This window comes from Cebidichthys violaceus, unplaced genomic scaffold (assembly GCF_023349555.1).
Source record: "Cebidichthys violaceus isolate CVI_PGR_0920_01 unplaced genomic scaffold, fCebVio1.0.p SCAF_58, whole genome shotgun sequence".
NCBI classification, from domain to species: Eukaryota; Metazoa; Chordata; class Actinopteri; order Perciformes; family Stichaeidae; genus Cebidichthys; species Cebidichthys violaceus.
In genome coordinates this window covers 119,137-138,166 of record NW_027176794.1, presented here as the reverse complement: position 1 = coordinate 138,166, position 19,030 = coordinate 119,137, and the positions used below count along the sequence as shown (strand labels likewise).

General features: G+C 41.0%; 1 protein-coding gene across 4 annotated transcripts; it reads right to left on the bottom strand.

The window, feature by feature from the left end:
• Nucleotides 1–989: 989 nt before the first annotated feature.
• Nucleotides 990–12,575, bottom strand: LOC137888820 (LIM domain-containing protein). 4 transcript variants are annotated; one of them, XM_068732322.1, is made up of 10 exons: nucleotides 12,510–12,575; nucleotides 11,977–12,133; nucleotides 11,767–11,854; nucleotides 11,303–11,677; nucleotides 11,085–11,163; nucleotides 9,119–9,264; nucleotides 8,549–8,596; nucleotides 3,102–3,232; nucleotides 1,779–1,962; nucleotides 990–1,688 (listed from the first exon to the last, which is right to left on the bottom strand). In XM_068732322.1, exons 2-9 carry the CDS (start codon nucleotides 12,102–12,104, stop codon nucleotides 1,794–1,796), a joined length of 1,164 nt encoding a protein of 387 aa, XP_068588423.1. In that variant the 5' UTR covers nucleotides 12,105–12,133; nucleotides 12,510–12,575; the 3' UTR covers nucleotides 990–1,688; nucleotides 1,779–1,793. The 4 variants fall into 4 exon arrangements, with proteins under 4 accessions (XP_068588423.1, XP_068588420.1, XP_068588421.1 ...); XM_068732319.1 differs by lacking the exons at nucleotides 990–1,688; nucleotides 1,779–1,962; nucleotides 3,102–3,232; ... (3 more) ...; nucleotides 11,977–12,133; nucleotides 12,510–12,575 and adding exons at nucleotides 3,306–8,174; nucleotides 10,181–10,363; XM_068732320.1 differs by lacking the exons at nucleotides 990–1,688; nucleotides 1,779–1,962; nucleotides 3,102–3,232; ... (5 more) ...; nucleotides 11,977–12,133; nucleotides 12,510–12,575 and adding exons at nucleotides 3,306–8,174; nucleotides 8,273–8,424.
• Nucleotides 12,576–19,030: the final 6,455 nt, after the last annotated feature.

Below are 19,030 nucleotides of genomic sequence, written 5' to 3'. Positions count from 1 at the left end.
GCGGAATCAGTTTGTGCACTGTTATTATTGTAGAACTACCAGTACACACACTGCAGAGGACTTCTCGACCGCTGCTCTACGGCTCACAGTTGTATGAAGTGTATACACTTGCTTTTATAACATAAAGTCCGTTTCACAATGCTTCGCAGCACTGGTTGCATTCATTCAACCACACAACTTCAACACCAAGCAAGTTATTCAAACCAATGAAAATGATGGCTTGAGCCTGAATTTACATTTTAGAAACAATAACTGTCTGCTGTTGGGTCACATAGGCAGGGATACATGGATACAGCAATGACTAAAGTTTCCTTTAATTGATTTTGTCTGATTCATACATACATTTGATTTTGAACTTGCTGGCAAGAAGGAGGAGGCACAAAATGAGCTCTGGAGGGCGGCCAGAGTGAACGGGAGAACGGTCCCAGAAGATTTGCTGGATAAGGTGAGTTGCATCAAACACACTTTGGCTTCAACCAAATTTCAGAGATGTTCTCAATTACAATATACTTTTTACTTGTTTAGCTAGAGATGAGAGGATATATCTGAAAGAAAAAGCATGTTGGACATCTTCCGGATACCATATTTGAGAAGCGTACTCTCATAATAATACGTCAAATGGACATTTGTTTTTACAGTTTTTCTTATTAGGTGAGAATTTTGGAACAAATGGATAAACACTTAAGTGCAAAATGATTTAAAGGATACAAAGACAAAAAGTGGCACTCAATAGCATTAGTTGTAGTTTGCAACATGTTGAAAAGACACTTAGTGTAATATTTAAGTCTATGCACTCATCCACCTTCTGCTTTTCATATCTGAAAACCAGAAAATGGCCGTACAGGGAACTAAATCGATGCTGAACAAATTAAAGAAATGCTGAAAAAGACTAAGAAGCTGTAACCTTTGTTGCAACTTGGGACACAGATTATCACTACTTGAGTAATACAAATATAGGCTAAAAAACAAAACACACACACAAAAGCCAAAAGGTTATTGAGACATATTAATTTATTTTCACAATTTGTGAATTTCGTTGTTGTTTTTTTGCATCATATTATATATTATAACTGGAAGGTTATAATAAACTGATTCACACCCACAATGATTGCATTTCTTTTTACATTTATGCAATATTCACTCGTTAGATTGGATTAGATAGAATGTTGTGCATTTGTCCACCGTATCAGTTAGAATCAACATGACGGGTAGAAGTGTAACTGGTGGAATAAAGTTCATAAGCATTAAGGTACACACTGACAAATACCACTGATGTAGACAGTTCATACTACGCCACAGAAACCAAGTGAATGAACTTCTTCATTTTAATCCACAGACATAATGCTACTACACTGGTACCCAGAATATTTGGAACAAAATTATGTTTTTTTTTTGGATTATTTTCTGTTATCCCAGTATTTACAAACCACAAGAAAGAATTGTACACATATTTTTTTTTTATTATAATTTGTTGCAATAACTGAACTAAAAATAAAAATAAAACGCAAGTTGATTCAATACAACTGACTATGATTAAGCCATCGTTGCAATTAGGTTGTAGGTTATGTTTCAACACACTATCATTCATTACCAGTATATGAAGACACTGTGGAATTTGGAGAGCAGTTGGCCATTGCAGTGCCTCAAACACATCTTTACATTTGTTGTCACAGTCACCATCGAATCAGCTGAGGACAGAAACAGAACACAGTTTTAATGGAGTGTTAATGAATGATCATGAGTTTGGTCCTACATAAGCGTTGCCTGCTGGTACTCACATTGTGCCTGAGTATTTACACCTCAGACTCGGTCTCATTGGACACAGCAGTGTTCCTGAGAAGCCATCGGTTCTTGTGTTGAGCATGTCCAAAGCCCTCGTCGTAATTCCCTTTTCTTCTGAACAGTTGTTGGTAGTGAAATATGCAGTAGAATTCTCCATATAAAGGTGCGTAATTGTACATGCTATAAATGAGCACAATTTGTCAGGTACAGTTCAATTTATGGTCTGCATTTGCTAAGAGGTACTGTAGTTAGGGTATGTTTGCAGTTACAGTAGCTATGTGGCACATTTAGAGTTTACTAGGGGGGTTTGAAACCTTTTAAATTAATCATGTGTATTTCATTTTGCATTTTGTAAATCATCCTTGAAAAGTTGTCATGTCTCTTAACCTCTTAGCCAGTGGTCCCCAGACATTTTGTGTCATGATTTTTACTTGTCACAGCAGGAAAAGTACAGGGGGAACTACATACATTAATGATGATTCGGTTTCAGCAATTATAGTACTGCAATGCAATGCAGCAATTAACAATCGTACAACTTACACCTGTGTTTGAAGAGTCAAAATGTCTGCCTAAAGTCTATTCAACTTTAGTTTCATTTGACATTTGTCTCCTGGTTATGTGATGCCTCAGTTTGGGAACCAGTGCTCCGAATAAATATTTAAATAATTTTCAATCTGTAAAAGCATTACTACTGCTAAATAAAATCTAATTGATTTGCCAAAAAATAGATAAAACACACAATAAACAAAGTCAAAGATGAGTTTGACTCAAATTTTCTGTAGATATCGCAATAATATAGTTGATAACTGTAGTGAAAATCTGATATTTTGACTGCCATAATACAATATTTCAACTGATCTATCAATTAGTAATTTAAAGATTTTGAATATATTTGGCAACCATTAGGTTTGTAGTTATTGGCCCGAATATAAGATGAAGTTCCTCACAACTATGTTTGAAACACTGTGGGTGTATTATGTTTTACAACAATAGATGTTCTCTTTGAATGTTTGGAGCTAACAGAGTGGGCCTGTGACTCTAAGTGTGTTGCATTATGGGTTGTTTGTAGCCTTAATATTGATTAGCTAGTTAGTTTCCTCCATTTATTTACTAAGTGTCCGGTTAAGTTTACCAATTGCAAAAGTGTCCTGTCTTTACACCAGGCGTTAGCTCCCATCTGTGCTGAGGCCAGGTGTTTTACTTCCTCCACGAAATATTTATATGGAAATATTTCATTTTGGCACAGAAAAGAAATCAATATTTGAAATCATTGATTGGTGTTGCAGGTGATTTTCCTGTAAAATATTTCAGTATCTCACCTTAATTTTTTCTTGCACTGTTTACAACAAAAGCAAGTTTGATGAAAAATGTGTTTGTCTGCAGTAATTTTTTCCATAGGATAAACCGTCTTCAAACAGGCTGAACACATCTCACGACAAGCTGGTAGAAACTGATGAGAGAAATGAGACCAAGCTGGGTTAAAAAATGTATAATACGCATCAACAGCAACAAACACAAACGTATAATGAAAACCAATAACACATCTTTAATTTCAAATGCAAATTAAAAACAGTTTTAAAATAATGCAAGCAACAAATAAATCCTCAAATATTAATAAGAACATTTTCAACCGATAATAAGGTGTAAGAAATAAACAAACAGGCAATCATAACAAACTTCATATCTTCGGAAATAAATTATGTACATAACAACTTTGTTATAAAATGTATGAGAATGCTTAGCTAATTGGTAACAAACTGCACCTGTCTGTGAATGATTTAAGGTTTCTGATTGATCGGCAGCTGAACTTCTGGGTGCTTGGTTATCTGGTACGTAGCTGGACTGACCGCTGCCTGACCTGTGGATGTTGTAGCTTCTGGCTCACCAGTGACAACAGTGGAGGTTTCGGAAGAATAAAACAGGTTCTCTGTGACTGTGCCCATAATACTGTTTCCCTCGCGGTCGGTCTGCACCTCAAGTACACTGAGCTCTCTTTTGGGGTTGTAAGAGGACTGTTTTTTACCTCCTTTTCGGGGCTCCCTTTTTCTGTTTTGAGCAGGACTGTTGCACGTCAGGGTTTTAGTTGTCCGGAATTTTTCCTCTGTTTTTGGGCTGTTCTGACATGTCGGGCAGATTGTGGTCTCTGGTGGAAGTAACTCTGATTTATCGGTCTTTTTAGCAGCCGACTGGATGGAGATGAAGGCAGGTGAGGATGGAGGACTTGCTCGTTGTTTTGCAGGCGTTACTTCAATTCTTGCACTCTGGCTTCCCTGTGCTGTGGGGCTTTCCTGTGTCTGCAATGATTTTGTTCTGCTTGACCCGATGCTAATTTTGCTAATGCTACCAGAGGGTGGGGATCCTTGCTCGGTCCCTAGTGACTCTTTGAACAGGCATGATAAACCAACAATATCTGAGTCAGATTTCAAGGTAGAGACAGAATAAAGAGCCTTCTTTATTGCTTCCTCTATGTCCACAAGTCTGGCTAAAGTCTGCTCTTTCAGATTCATGATTTCCTCACTGGCTCGCTCAAGATCTCCAAAAACATGTGCCATTGAAGACATGCTTTCAGTGCTGTCTTTCTCTAATGGCAACCTCCCTTCTTTGTTTTCTACTTTAGCCGTTTTTTGTTTGTTTTTGTCAGAGCTGACAACCCAGTCGGGAACGTTCTCAAAGACTCCCCTCAGAGACCCTACATCAACCTCGCTTGTGTCCTGTTCAATTTCTTCAACTCGACTGAGAATGCTGTGCAGTTCTTCCTGCTTTCGCAAGTTGTCAACAATTTCCATGGCTGCTGTTATGTTCCCTCTCATGATTTCATCCATGTGAACTGACAGCCGCTGTCGGCGTTCGTCCTCTGTCTCCGTTCGTCCTTTCTTTTCTCTCATTTCAACTTTGCTTTCTTGTTTCATTTCTTTCTTGTGTGTGTCTTTGCTGTCAGTAGTTTGTCCACAGGTGTTTGGGTTATTGCCTGATGGACCAGTTAGAGTTTGTTGAAGCTCCTCAACCGCATCTGCGAGAAATGAGGTATTATCTCCAGACATACGTTTGGGGTTTTTGTTGTCAAGCTGAGCAATTTTAACTCTTTTTGGCTTTATGGGAGCATTCTTCGCCTTTTTACCTCCAAATTTCTTACATGCTTCATGAAAATCTACATGGCTTTCATCTGTTTCCTGTATATTTCCTTTGTTTGGGAAGTCCTGGAGGTTTTTCTCTTCTGCTTTGGCATTCATCTCCTGTTGTAGCTTAATGTTAGTATTATCATTATTATCACCAGTGTTTATTTTGAACAGACCTTGCTTATGTTCATCCTTGCGTGACATTGATGTCATTGGCATTGGTTGAGTAGCCATGTCTTCAGGTCTCACAGCATTAGTTGGGGTTGCCTCTTGATTCCTTATGTTTTTTGGTTGAATGTTTCTTTGTTTTACCTTCAAATTCTCTGGCTTAGGTGGGATGGCAGGCTTTGGACCAACAGGCCCTCTGCTTTTCTCTGAGACAGCGCTTGTAGCCGGTTTGTTTAGGGTTTCACTTTGACTTGGGGGCTCTGCATTTGCCGCAGTAACTTGTTCTTTGGAGACCTCTTGTCTCAGCGGTATTTGAGTTGATTTAGGTTCCGCCACAGGGCAAAACTCCTTTTTAGTGGACACTGCAGCGACATTTTCTTTGTGAGGTCTGGACACGTTTCTGTATATCATAGCTGCTCTGAAATCTCCTCTACTGACATTGATGTTGGATTTCTCTAGGGAATCCAAAGCTGCTTGAAGTTTACCCTGAAAATCAACCTCCTCATCCTCTTGCTCTGCAGTGGTTGTTTCTGGACTATGTACAGACACCATAGCAGCTTGAAAGGGTTGTTTCTGGACCACTTCTATGCCTTTTTGACCCATTTTGCTGCATGTCCCAGTAGTTTGTACTTCTTCAGAATTAGTGTCTCTACGGCTTGTCTCTGTTTTCTCATGTTGGTGGTCTGATTTATGTTCTGAGGGGATGTTGGAGGTTGATGGGAGCTCATCCAATGTTGGCTCAGTGCATGAGTCCTCTCTTTGGTCCTCAGGTTCCTGTGATGAGTGTTTCAAAGATTTGGCCTCAATTGTGGCCTGTTGGAGGCTATGTATTGCAGTTTGGAGGTTTGATATCTCGTCCTTGTCATCTATCACCTCAACTAATTCAGCCTGGTGCACCCTGCCATTGTCCTGTGTCTCAAGATGCAGATATGATCCCTGTTGTGCTTCTTCTTGTGTTTTGCCACCACACTGTCTAAAGCTATTCTTTACTTGCCCATGAATGTATTCTGTAGAGGACTGGCTCTTTCCAAGTGGCACATTTTGACCTGTAAATGCGGAACAAATGGTGGTAGATTGGGCACGGTTATCATATGCATTTTGCTTTGGTTGGATTGGTCTTTGATCTCCGGAGAATATGTTTCTCAGTCTCTTAACATCCACTGGGACCCATTCGGAATTCTCCTCTGCTTGATCATCTCTCTGTTCATGATGAAGCTCTATTCCTTGTCCAGTCACACTTTGGTTTGGAGGGAGTTCTTGTTCTTGTACTGTTGGCTCAGCCTGAAGAGTTTTCAAATACTCCAAATCTCCCTTTTCAATACAACTCTTGAACAGTTTTACATTCCCTTTTTCTGTGATTTCAGGCTGTATGGATTCATGGTAAGTTTGATCTTTGGGAGTTTCTAGGAGGCAGCTTATGGTTGATTTAATGACGCCCTTTCTTAGTTCTTTATTGTCTGTGTTACTCACATCACCTCTCTGTGGCTCTGGTTCATCATACTTTGCACCTTGTGGAGGACAATAACTTTTCACATCTTCCTCATCAAAATAATTGTAGAGGGAGTAAACAATGACTTCAGGACATCTGTCCATATCCTCTTGGATAACTACTCCTTTCCGCAGAGAGTTATCTTGATTGAGAATATCCTCAATAAGCTGAACCACATTGGCAGTTTTAAACTCTGTGTCTTGGTTGGTAGTGAGGTGATGCTGGTGTACAGGTGCATTCACTACTGTGGCCTCCATACTTCCTTTACTACCCTCCTTTAGGTACATGATTTGAGGCTTTAGGTTTGCCCGTGGTAGCAACTGGACTATGAAGTTTTGGGCACCACCTTCAGCTACCCCGTCGTATTTTATCTCTGGCCCACTCTCTGAAAGTGTGAATTTGGCCTTTTTGGCTATCATTGTCTCATTTACCTCAATGATTGAGCCATCTGAATGTATGGCATTGCCATGATAAAGGGAATTCAGTATTTCCTTGATGTCCTCCACCATCGTCTCAATTTCGTCCTTGCTCTGATGCCCAATTTTGTCAAATGGCATTGATTCAAATAAGTGGGTTCTGTTCTTGACGTTAGTTATCAGATAGTCCTGAGCTGCCCCACTCTCTGCTGCTGGGCTTTGTGATTTTGATGTATGCAAAAAGGAATGCTCTTTTTCTATGTTTGTTGGGATAAATGGGTTGTTTTGGAAAAGAGCCGCACTCGTTTTGATTTTTACCCCGAGTTCTTCTGTATCAAGAGGGCTTGTAGGCTCACCCTCGTAGACTGTTTTACCAGTAGAATCCTCTTCCCTACGTGAAAACTCATGGTCAGTGCCTTGACCAACCATATGAATACATGGGCCCTGTTTATTGGGCTGATATGTCGAATCAAGACTTTTGGTACATGCATTGCTTTTGTTTTCGCTGTGTAAATATTTGCTACACATTTCAAAATCTTGTTTTTGTTTTTGGACTGCCCCTGTCTCATCCCCAGAAATAGAAACTTTCCCCTGGAACTTATTATCTGGACTTAGTGTGAATGTGTCCACAGATTGACTCTCAAATATCTTTTTGGTAGCCTGAACATCTATTCTTATCATCTCCTCATCACACTCTCTTTTAGGATCTGGAGTAGGCCCAAGCCTTTTGTCATCCTCCAAGATCCCCTCATCTCTTTGATTACATGGCCTCTCTTCATGCTCCTCAAACACAGCTGATGTTTTTATGACATTGTCTCTTTCCGCTTTTCCCATCGCCTTGTGCATCTTAGGGGTGTAAGGAGATACTTTGTTACTCAGGGCACAGTTCTCAAATATCAAGCGTCTTGAAAGGACCTCTCCCTCGTATCCAGTTTCACTAGCTGTCCCCCCAGTCTCCGAGCTCAAAACCTCAGCGAGCTCCTCATCCACAATTTCATCTAACATCTTCAGCTCTGGGTGAGTGTGCTTCAGGAGCCTTCTCAGCTCACATTTCTGCCGCTGTTGGTGTAGCTTTTCTTTGGAAAGTTGGAATGGCATAGACTGTGGCGATTGTGCCTCAAAGATGTCTTCTGGTCTTGGCTTATGACTGGCTGAAGGAGGTGTAGGGAGGTCATCTTTCCTTTGTTGGGACTCTTCGGACATCTTAGAAGAGCAGATTAACAGTCTCATCATTGAGTCCTTTGTGACAGAAATTAGCTATCCGATGGAAATCATGCGCAGAAGTGTGCAGACATGCTTACAGCAAGTGATACCTTCCAGATCATGCCACTTGACTTGCTTGCCACATGCCAGGTGTCAGTGGGTTAGCCGAGCTCCAGAGCAACCAGCAAATACAACCACAATGATAAATAAAATAAAATGTTGAGTGAAAGACGTCCAATATCTGTTTCTTGCAACTCTCAGAAAAAAGCAAGCATTAGGTTCTTCAGCTGAATAATAGTGTGGAAGATGTTATTGTGACAATGCAAATCCAATGCACACTGTCATGCCTAGTGTCTGGTGAAATTGTGCTTTACCTTGGTTAGTTTGATTCTTCTCCCAGGTTCAGATGACTGACCTTGTGCCTGGACGGAAACAATGATAATTTCAGGTCGAGTTAATGTTGCTTGAAGATTTCTAGTCATTATATGATACATTTTTGTGACACTGTAAAGCATAATAATTGGAAGTGCGTAGCTATAAATCTACTTTATTACAAGGCTTTGTTGAATACTCATTTCTGATTGGTCATCATGCTCGAATACATTTAGCTTATGAATTAGGGTTAATAAGGGAGATGGATGCAATGTCCCAACTTTTTCAGTCCCAATACCGATACAATACCTTGGCTTTGGGTATCGGCAGATATAGAGTAACTATCCCATACCAGTGTTTAATTAATAAGCTGTATGCCTCACTGTGTGGCTGGGATCCTTTTATATGTAAGGAAACATCAAGCTTGGCTTAACCATTGCTTTCCTAACTTTAAAAAACTAAATCTGAAAACTAACTATTTGAGCATTGGATCTAACATCAGTGTCATTACCGGTGCATATCTAGTAAGGGCTGAATAGAAGAGAGTACAACATGAGTAGGCAGATGTTTACCGGTTTTGAAAGGCTGCGTGTTGAATCCTGAGGTACCACCTTTGACAGATAGAGAGCGGACATAGCTTTGACTGAGACACACAGTTTCTCCTTGGTTTGGTTGAAGGAGCTGTCTTTGAAATCTGCAATTGACCTCCTCTTTTCATCTGCAGACACATCAAACACAGCGGTATGAATATGTAAAGTATATTTATGACACTGTGTCACACTTAAGATATGAGCCTAATCAGAGCTGTTGACAATGGTTTTCATATCAAAGTATTTCCTGTGATGGACTGTAAATGGGCCATCAAGCTCTGCATGTGTAATTTGCGGTTAAAGTTGAAAGTAGTCGTAATTGTTTCTCACTTTGTTTCCGGATTAATATAAGCGGTTAAATAGGCAGCAGGTGTCAAAATACAATACTTTTCTTCAGAAACTGTAACTACATTGTGTACAATTTAAACAGAATTTCACCAAGTGACTCATTATTATAAATGACTTCTACGTTCGCATCCATGTCAACAAACTGTGTGCTAATAGTTAGCAATTTCAGGGTCACCCGTAATAACACTTCCCAAGCCGATATGTAACAGCTGCCATGTGGTCGAGTTATAAATGTACCACTTGTGGTGGAGAGGGACAGATATCTGACTCCACTGACACAAATACTGAGAGTTAAACGGACAGGCAAGTCACTGCAGTTGACTAAGCATAAAAGAGCAAAGTAAACACAAACATGTCTTAAAATTGTTTTGTCGAAATACAGATAGTAAATCTTCACTAGCAGCCGTCAATTAGGAACACATGGCAAAACAGACACTGTGACGTATAAAGTGACAACTCTGTTGGATTCTCAACACCCAAATATTTCAAGATTTACAAAAACTATCACTCATGGGTACTATTTTATATATATATATATATATATATATATATATATATATATATATATATATTTTGGAGTACACAAGTTTCAAGAGCATGTAGAAGCTAATTAACATGCGGGTAAGATTGTTTCTACTCAGCAGACAGAATATTCTCTAGTTTTCCCATTCAATCAAAATACAAATCTCTACTCACAGAAAGTGAACAGCTCCCAGCTCCTTCTGACCTGCTTGTCTTCTTATTTCCTTTCAGTCTTTGTGAACGCGTTAGGTCTGATTTCCTGTTGGTTTGAGTCTGGTAACGGAGCCTCTGCCCTCTCTCAGTCTCTCCCTCTCTCTGCCTCATTCCTGCCCCACTGACAGCTGACCCTTTCACCCTCCTGCACTTATTCAGGACGTGTTGCTTTGCTGGCTATTTCTGTCCTTGTTCTGAAGTGGTCTACTATGCCCACACCAGGTTGAGTCAATCACTGCTTCTTGCACAGTCATTGTGCTGATATTCATCTCCATTTCACCTCTTTGCTTTCATTCATACCGTCCACAGCTTCGACCTGAGTCACAAGGACTCAGAGCAGGAAATGTTTACCAGAGGAGCCGGCATCTAGTTTCGGGTTTTCTCAGTTGCAGGATGATTTAGACACTGAATTGGGCTGATATTTTCTATTGTGATGGCTCGAAAGCAAAAGAAAAATGGTTCGTTATAGGTTATTAATTCCCTAATAATTTCCTGGGATGTTCAATAAAGAGTTCTCTACCAATTATAGGTAAAACATGACTTTAAAAGCTCCATTTATACCCAAGTAAATGTTTCATATATGTGGAATTGAACGCCACACCTGCTCTTTGTTCTAGAAGTGTATTGAGTTCATTTTAAGATGCTTTTATAATTGCCAGATGTATTTTATGACTGGGCTTTTTTATAATTTGTATTCCTCGTGTTTTTTTAAAATGTAATCAAATTTACCTCGTTGAACAATAGAAAGTTTTAATCTACGACTGATAACTACTCAATAGAGAGTTGCTTCATTGGTTGGAATACTTAGTGGAGAGGTTGGCGGTTCATCACAGAGCTCATTTGGTGAATGTTGTCTTGTACTCACCAGCTTGAGAGGCTGCAATTGTTTCAAAATCAATACCCCCGATTGTTTTCCTCCTCTCCATCTGGCTCTGATGCACCACCTAGAGAGAGAAATAATGAACTGTCACTGCCACTAAGTAGCCATATGTATGTGTTTGTGATTAACTTTTGGTTACATGATGGAAGTTACACAATGGAAATGACCATAAACCGGATCTTTAAGCTGTTAGAAGCGATTACCTTTCGTGTCACATGATCTTTTGCCTCAGTTTTAGCGGCATTAACTGGGGCGTCGGCAGGAATTTGGATCTTCGGTTCCTCTGCAGAGCTCTTTACCTTTTCAACCTCTCCATTCACTGCCGGCACGACATCCGCTGTCTTGTTTGGCAACGAGAAACTCACAGCTCTGAAACTGCTCTTCACCTTGTTTTGTGCAGCTGTCTTTGACTCAAACAGAGCCTTCAGGGCCCCAATGGACCCAGCGCTGTTTTGAAGGCTCCCCATTGACTTACTGCGGGTCAGACTGGTTATGTCCCGAAACTGTTCCCTTGCATCATTTCTCCTTATCAGAGACTCCAGACGAGTCTCTTTGCTCTCCAGAATAGATGGTGTTATCTGACAGCGATGCACAAAAAAAAACAAACATGTTTCTATTAATTATTTCCCCCAAACTGAAGACGCTTTGTGTTTGAGTCAGAGGTTACCTCTTTTAACACCGGCTTGGGTTTTGCTTCACCATTATTTACAGAGGAGTCTTGAATGGATGTGCTTACTTTCACTGTAGTTTGATACCTTACGAACACAAAAAACATATTAATCATCTGCTGACATACTGCACGTAGAAGGTTACAGACAGACTATGTGTTTAGTTGTCACAGTTGTAGAAAGAGTGAGGAAGATGGTGTTTCTGTCACCTGGCCACCAGATGGGACACAGATGTTGTCTTGTCCCGCAGCCCTGCCTCTGTCCAGGTGGGCTCGTCAACGAAGGAGGAGACGCTCCGCACAGACTGGGTACGTCTCAGGTTACTCTTCCAATCCATGACCAATCACGTCAGAGCAGCTTTATCACCTAATATACATGACAGATAATCAATTGTATTATCTCCATTACTGCAGTGTGTTTTCTTTGTAGAGGATCAGCAGACCCTGCATGTCACAGTCTGTTAATTCTTTAAGCCCAGCAATAAATTCAGTTTAACAATCATGTTTGCACCACAAGTGAACATTTTACCTACTCGTAAAGCTAAACATTTTCCCCTCAGCTTGTCTGAATGGCAGGTTTTAACATCAATAACGCAAAGCCCGTCATGAACGAGAAGTTGCAAAGATTTTAAGGATGTTGTGCAATTCAACAGCAATGGAAAAGAGTGCAACTACACATTTTTACACTAATGTTTCATTAACGTTTTGGGATATTTAAAGGAACTTTTGAGTAGAGTCGTTACCTTAAGGATGTCGGAGAGTGTCTGTCCCCTGTGACAATCAGAAACACTTCTGCTGCATCACAAGACTGACACACGGCGTGAAGCGTTTGTGAGCAAAGTCCTTTTTCTTCCTCATTACCACAGGCTGTGTAAAATGATTTGTGAACATGTGTAGAGTAGCAATCAGCAGGGTAATATAAAACAAATCTGTAATGCTGACTGCATTCAGGCTGCTTTCATCTTAATTAAATAAAGAAACAGATGTGAATGTCAATCCAGAAATAATTCATCCTACATCCCCGTGTTTTTCTCCATGTCAAGCTTCTTATTTACGTCATTATAGTGTGTGTGTGTGTGTGTGTGTGTGTGTGTGTTGGCTCCTATGAGAGATTTCAGGAGAATCCTTGACGTCCGGTCAAACCTCCAAAACTCAGATGTAATTGCTTGATCTTTGGGCAGTAACACACCACCCATTAAGATACGATTAACTTTATTGATCTTGAGGGGAAGTTGTGTCATTAAAGCAGCAAAGAGTGTGACAAAAATAAAGGAATTCTGGTAGTGTGCAGCTGTATCGCTTTGACAGCGTTCAGTGGGCTTGTGTGAGAGTTTTAAGTTACTGATTAACACAGATTCTCAGGTTACAGATTTACAAATTTACAATGCAATATAGGAACATGTGAGCACTGTAACATGTACAGCTGTGCAAGCAATGTTGAAAGAAAATGTGCACTTTGCATCGGGTTGAAATGTTTGCAGTCTTAGAAAAGTCCCAAATAGCTGTTTAGCTAAGTGTGCATTTGGGTGCATTGAAAATATTCGAAGGAACATTAAAATAAGTTTACATGATTATTATTTTGTTATACAGCACCCCTAGAGGTCCTAGTTATTGAGTGTGTCGCTCAAGGACACTCCAGTAGGGTGGGTGCAACAACATCATCAGTTTCACTGTTCCTGATTATGTGAATTTGTTAAATATAGCACTTTACTCATATATCTTTGCTACTAGAAAGAAAGAGTAAATCTGGCAACTGGAGAGTCCTTTACCACAAACATTTGAAGATCCAAGAGGCTTTGGTTAGTGCAACCCTCTATTAAGTCTGTGCCCCACTTTGAACGCTCCATTTAAAATAGCCTGGAAACACCAAGTGAAATTTTAATTTTTTTACTGCTTCTTTTAAAGGCTCTTAGTTCTCAAATTAGGTTTCATCTGGCCGGGGTTCAGTAGCCCCAGCTAGCGAGGAACAAGTGTTGCGGAACTTCGTCTCCACCCAGGAATTCAAAGACCAGCTGAGCCTCGGGGGTCAAGTAGGAGCAGGAGGAAGCTCTGCCCCCCTCTTGACCTCGCTGACTAAAACGACACCAACACTGACCCCAGCCAGACTCCACCTGACACATGCTGCGGTAAAACTGCACCAGCTAACAAATGCGTACTGTAGTGCAGCTTTTCCAGTGAGTAAATTCAATTTTGAATGTTTGTAAAAACAAACTAACTACATATTACTCGTCATGACATTTAGCTTTTATGAGGCACCAATTATGACTTTTTTTTCTGGTTGGTACTGCAGTGTATAATCACAGTGCATATGCACACACAGCAGCTTTTTCTTTGTGTGAAATGATAGGCGATTTTGATAATAATGCCATCTTGTGGTAAAATATCTTTATTACAGTAAAACCCTATGGCTTGGACAAAATTCATCGCATTCACTAAAAACAAATGTAACCCTGGCACACTCCCTGTTCCCCTTCAGTTCCATTTTACATCCTTCCCCCAGATGACTGTCCCTCCAGTTCCCCATCACCTGACTGCCCCACCCATCTACACACCTGTTCCCACTTTCCTCAGGACCCCTGCAGTTACCTGACCTGACCTTCCCCGCCCACTTGCTAACCTGCATCTCATTACCTCATCAGCCGCTCTATATTTACCGGCCCAGTTCTGTTGCTAAGCTGCTGTCTTGCTTTGTGGTTTTTACTTTTGAGCTTCTGGCTCGCTGATTATTATTTCATTTTTTTTTAGCTAGCAAGGGCAGTGGTACAAGCTGAAAACACATGGACACCTCACCACTATATACTGTTTTTGATGTTAGATGTATGAGGTACTATTACTTTAATAACTATTTCAATTCTTTGAAACATAATGCTTTAACTACTCCACTACATGATGGCTCTATAGTAAACCCATAAAATATAAAAAGGTATATCAAGTGATGAGAGCTAATGCCACCACAACCAGCTAGAACATTACCTTTAAAATGGCCTTTGTGCTTTATGACTAATTCTACTTTTGTGACCTACATACATTGTATTTAGCTATGCAGCTCCTCTACTCCGAAAAGAGCATTTCTACATTGAGTGAAAATAGAAATGAAACAATCCGAAGACATCTTTGTGACATCCTTTATCTGGGGTTCCCTCTACTTCACACACGTGTAAAATGCAGTAAAGGTTTGAGACAATGGAAGCTTTTGTCCGGACGCACAATTCATATTCACTCTCTTTAGTCTTGCTTTCTGTTAATCGGTCTTCAGACAAAGACTGAGCAACAGCAGCAGCACACACCCCTGGGGCAAAAATGAGAGCTTCAGCCTGGCTGTCTCCCCCTCCTCTGACTACAGTCCTCTCCCCTCCCTTCAAAAACCCCACTCCTGTCTCTGTCTCAAAGGCACTGCAGAGATGAAAGGGAATATGCAATGCACCGCCTTTGACTGGGAACTGTGCAGTGTTATTAGGGCAAGTTTACTGGCCTTGTCTGCGTTTTAAACGCGTTCGCTTACACCAACCAGCTGTTTTGGAGGGAGGATCCGTGGCTACAAGGAAGGAGACTTAAATATCTGCGGATTACAGTCCATGACTGGTGAAGAGCTGCAAAGAGGAAAGCATGAATACACTCATAGACACATCTGCCTGTCTTCCTGTGTTTGAATGAGTAAAAAAACAACTGTGAGAAGGGATTCACATTGTTCACCATGCGTAGCATTATACGGTAGTCCAGCAGGGGGCATTAAAGACCACTGAGAAGCAGCGCTCTGTATAGTTTAAGGGAACATTACAGTGGGGCTATTCAAGGCCAACCTGGGTTATTTCAGTACACCAAAAGAACCCATAACGTACAGCAGTGAGAACAGAGAGCAGAGACTCAAGGCAGATAAGGTCAGCACTGCATAACAATGTTTGGCCAGTGACGCATACATAAGCATATTTTATCAAAGACGGTGAAATCAATTTATATGCAGTCTGTCTCATCATTTACCAGAGAAACGCTCTGTCAAACGTACGCCCTTGTTTCCTCATTTAACCCTGCTGCAGTCAATTTTCTTTTTTCGTCCCGTCTGCATCACAGAAATACCAATCTGACGTCTGCGGTGGTTTACAGAGCGCATGACACCGGTTGACCTGTTCGGATGTGAGTGTCAGACACACACACACACATACACACACACCCCACGCTCCTCACACAGCCAGCAGTCATGAGTCTGCCTGAAGATGGGTAATATGCATGCATTATGACACGTAGGGCACAGTGTGTGTGACTCAGCAGCGTGTGCGTGCGTGTGTGTGTGTGTGTGTGTGTGTGTGTGTGATTCATGCTGCTACTAGTGATACTACCCAACATGTAATCGAGGTAATTCAGAGCCTTTCAAGAACAACAGAACAGTCAGAAAAAACATGTTTTTAATTTAAAATGTTCATTTATTGATTTCATTCTAAAGCCGTTGGATAATGTAAATAATAGACTCAACCAGTTTGGTTAGCTTGTCCGTCTCATCACACTGCAAAAAGTAATTCTTCAAATAATTTTGGCACATGTTGGAGTATCTTATTTATTCATCTCTTGGCCAGCTTACTTTGAAGCCAAGATGAAGCCCAATTAGTTAGAAATGTCCCATCTGTAGTCTGGATCTTTTTGAATCAGACCACCCTTGAAGAAGCAAAAGCATGCAACATAAGGAAGCCCACTTTAATACTTACTTTTCCTAACTATTCATCAATCTCTTTGACATTTTAGACATTTCAGAGAATAAGTATCAAGCCGTATTTCTCTTTCTCACGCCACAAAAACGTACCCATATTTCCCTGTATGTACAACTGACATCCTGAATATCATACATATGCGCAACTTAAATAATACAACAAATGTAAGTGTTTTGAGCTGTAAATGATCAGATTGTTCACCATCCTTCACGTCAAATACTACACAATATCAGTGATTAGTGAACACATCTGCTCCAACTCGAAATACATTCATCTGTTCTTCTCGGCGTGTTTGACGTGAGACGTGAGAGCTCTGTGTGCCAAATGAGAGGCACACGGAGAACAGATGAGGATTCCCCGTGCGTACCGCCAAATGGGAAAACATGGAGGATGCGTGTGTGAAGGAGCATCGTCAGTACCTGACAACCTTAGTTTTTGACTGAACCGTTGTTGAAACGTAACACAATTTGCAAATGTGTTGCCTGTTACATTTTTTACCAAAACCAAGAAAAGCCCATTAAATGTTTGAGGCAAAAACTTTGTCTCATCAGAGAAGACTCAGGATATATTTCAGATCCTCAAATGTTTGTGAATCTATCTGCTGCTGGTCTCTACTGGCTAGTTCTTCTATTCTTCACTGAGCAGAGAAAGGTGAGGAGGAGGGAGGAAAGGTGCAAGACGAAGGTGTGTATATTTATCCTTTAGCTGAGTCACAAATCGAAGAAACAACTGGAGAAAAGCCAAGGCTTGAATCACAAAGCTTACTTTATGCAAGAAGAAGCCCCAATACCGATCTGTGGTTGCTGAGCATACAGCACATTTTACATTAAGATTTGAGTCATTTAATTGGCTTTAATTGAGGATAAGAAAAGACTATAAAAAGCTTAAATTCTTAGATCACTGAAATCACTAGCAACCAACGGTAGGAGTCGACAACAAACCCTGTAGATAATCGCATATCCACAGAGAGAAGATAAACACGTTTTTGTTCTGTTGTCAGAGAAACTACATTGTTAGGCTTGTTTTTGAAGCCCATAATTGATCCTAATTAGGTGTAGCAGTTCATCACGTTTTGGAGAACAGTGAAGGAAAACAGAAAACAAGGGTTCTACCAATATTTATTAGTTCATTTGTTCTCAGTGCCTGATGGTTGGCGTGAAGTGGGAATCTATGTGTCATGAGGAAAGTGTATTCTTTCCAGCACTGAAAAAAAAAGAAGAAAGTTCAGAAACACACTGTCAGCTTCTCCCAACACATGGCTATGATTTGTAAAGAAACACTCCCTCTTTCCTAAGAACATGAGTCGTGGTGTGCAGCAGTTCATTTTGTGTGTGTGTGTGTGTGTGTGTGTGTATGTGTATACTCTTGTCCCTTTGCCCTGCATGTTTTTTTTTCTGCAGGTGTGTGCGTGCAGTGTGTTGCGCCTGAGGGGGAACGTGCTTCGGTGCAGCTGAGTGGGAGTGACTATGACCTAACCCGTCCACTCTCTGTTCGCATGAAGCCCAGCAAGCCCCTCCTCTCCCACTGTGACCGTGCACAAGCAGTTGCGAGTGTTTGTGTGTCAGTGGAGAGTGCACGTTTCACACGTGTGGCCACCGTGGAGGCGGCCGAAGCCCTAAGCTGCTTTGCGAGGCTTTTGGTGAGGGCAGCCACTCGCTGGCTACTCAATAGGGCTGTGTTTGCTGCATGCCTGGAGGGGGTGACGGCATAGCTGAGCACTGGAGCATGGTGCCCAGGGTTTCTCATAACAATGCTGGGTCAGGGGCAGCCCACAGAGGCACTGCACTGAACTGTACACGGTCACAAACACGGCGCTTGTTCGACAGTCAATGAACGTGACAGTGTTAATCTGTCAGTGGAACTCAAAGTATTTATCTTTGCTTGATTAACCAAGAAAGAGCTGCTGTTTTGGTCATATCTTTGCATGTGCATGAAATGATGTATTTAAGTGATTTACATGTATTTAAATGTTCCTCTTTGTTGCATTCTGTGCTCAGATCTGACAAAGTGGGAGTGCACGGGAGAGCAGGTTAAACTCTGCACTGACACAGTTTCTCAACTTGCTTCAGTCGGGGATGATTAATTGTGGTGCAGATGCACTGTAGGAAGAAAAAAAAAGAAATGAAAAGAAAAGGGAAGCACACACACATTCAGTGTGCCCTCCTAGCGTGTCCTGCAGGACTTGATGTTTGCTGCTGTTGATATCACACACAAGTACACACTCTCCCTCCCTCTAGGTTCAGTCCGTGTCGAGAGCTGGAATATCAGGTTTCCTGTCTTTGTGCAGAGTTTGTACTCACAGCGTCACCTTTGTTCCTCCTCTGTCAGCACACAGCGGCACTGCATCAGGGCACTCTCTGCTGCTCTCTAAGGATGCACCAGCCAAACCACTGGCAAACTCTTGTCACCAGTGGATTTAGAGTTGCCAGGAGATAATTATCACAGGGAGTTAAAACTGCCTTTGTATGCATTTGGGTAATTGGTAACACAGGAGCAACAATGAATCCTAAAAGTGTTTTTTAATGAGATTTTTTTTTTTGGTCAGGGCCAGGCTTTTGCTGAAC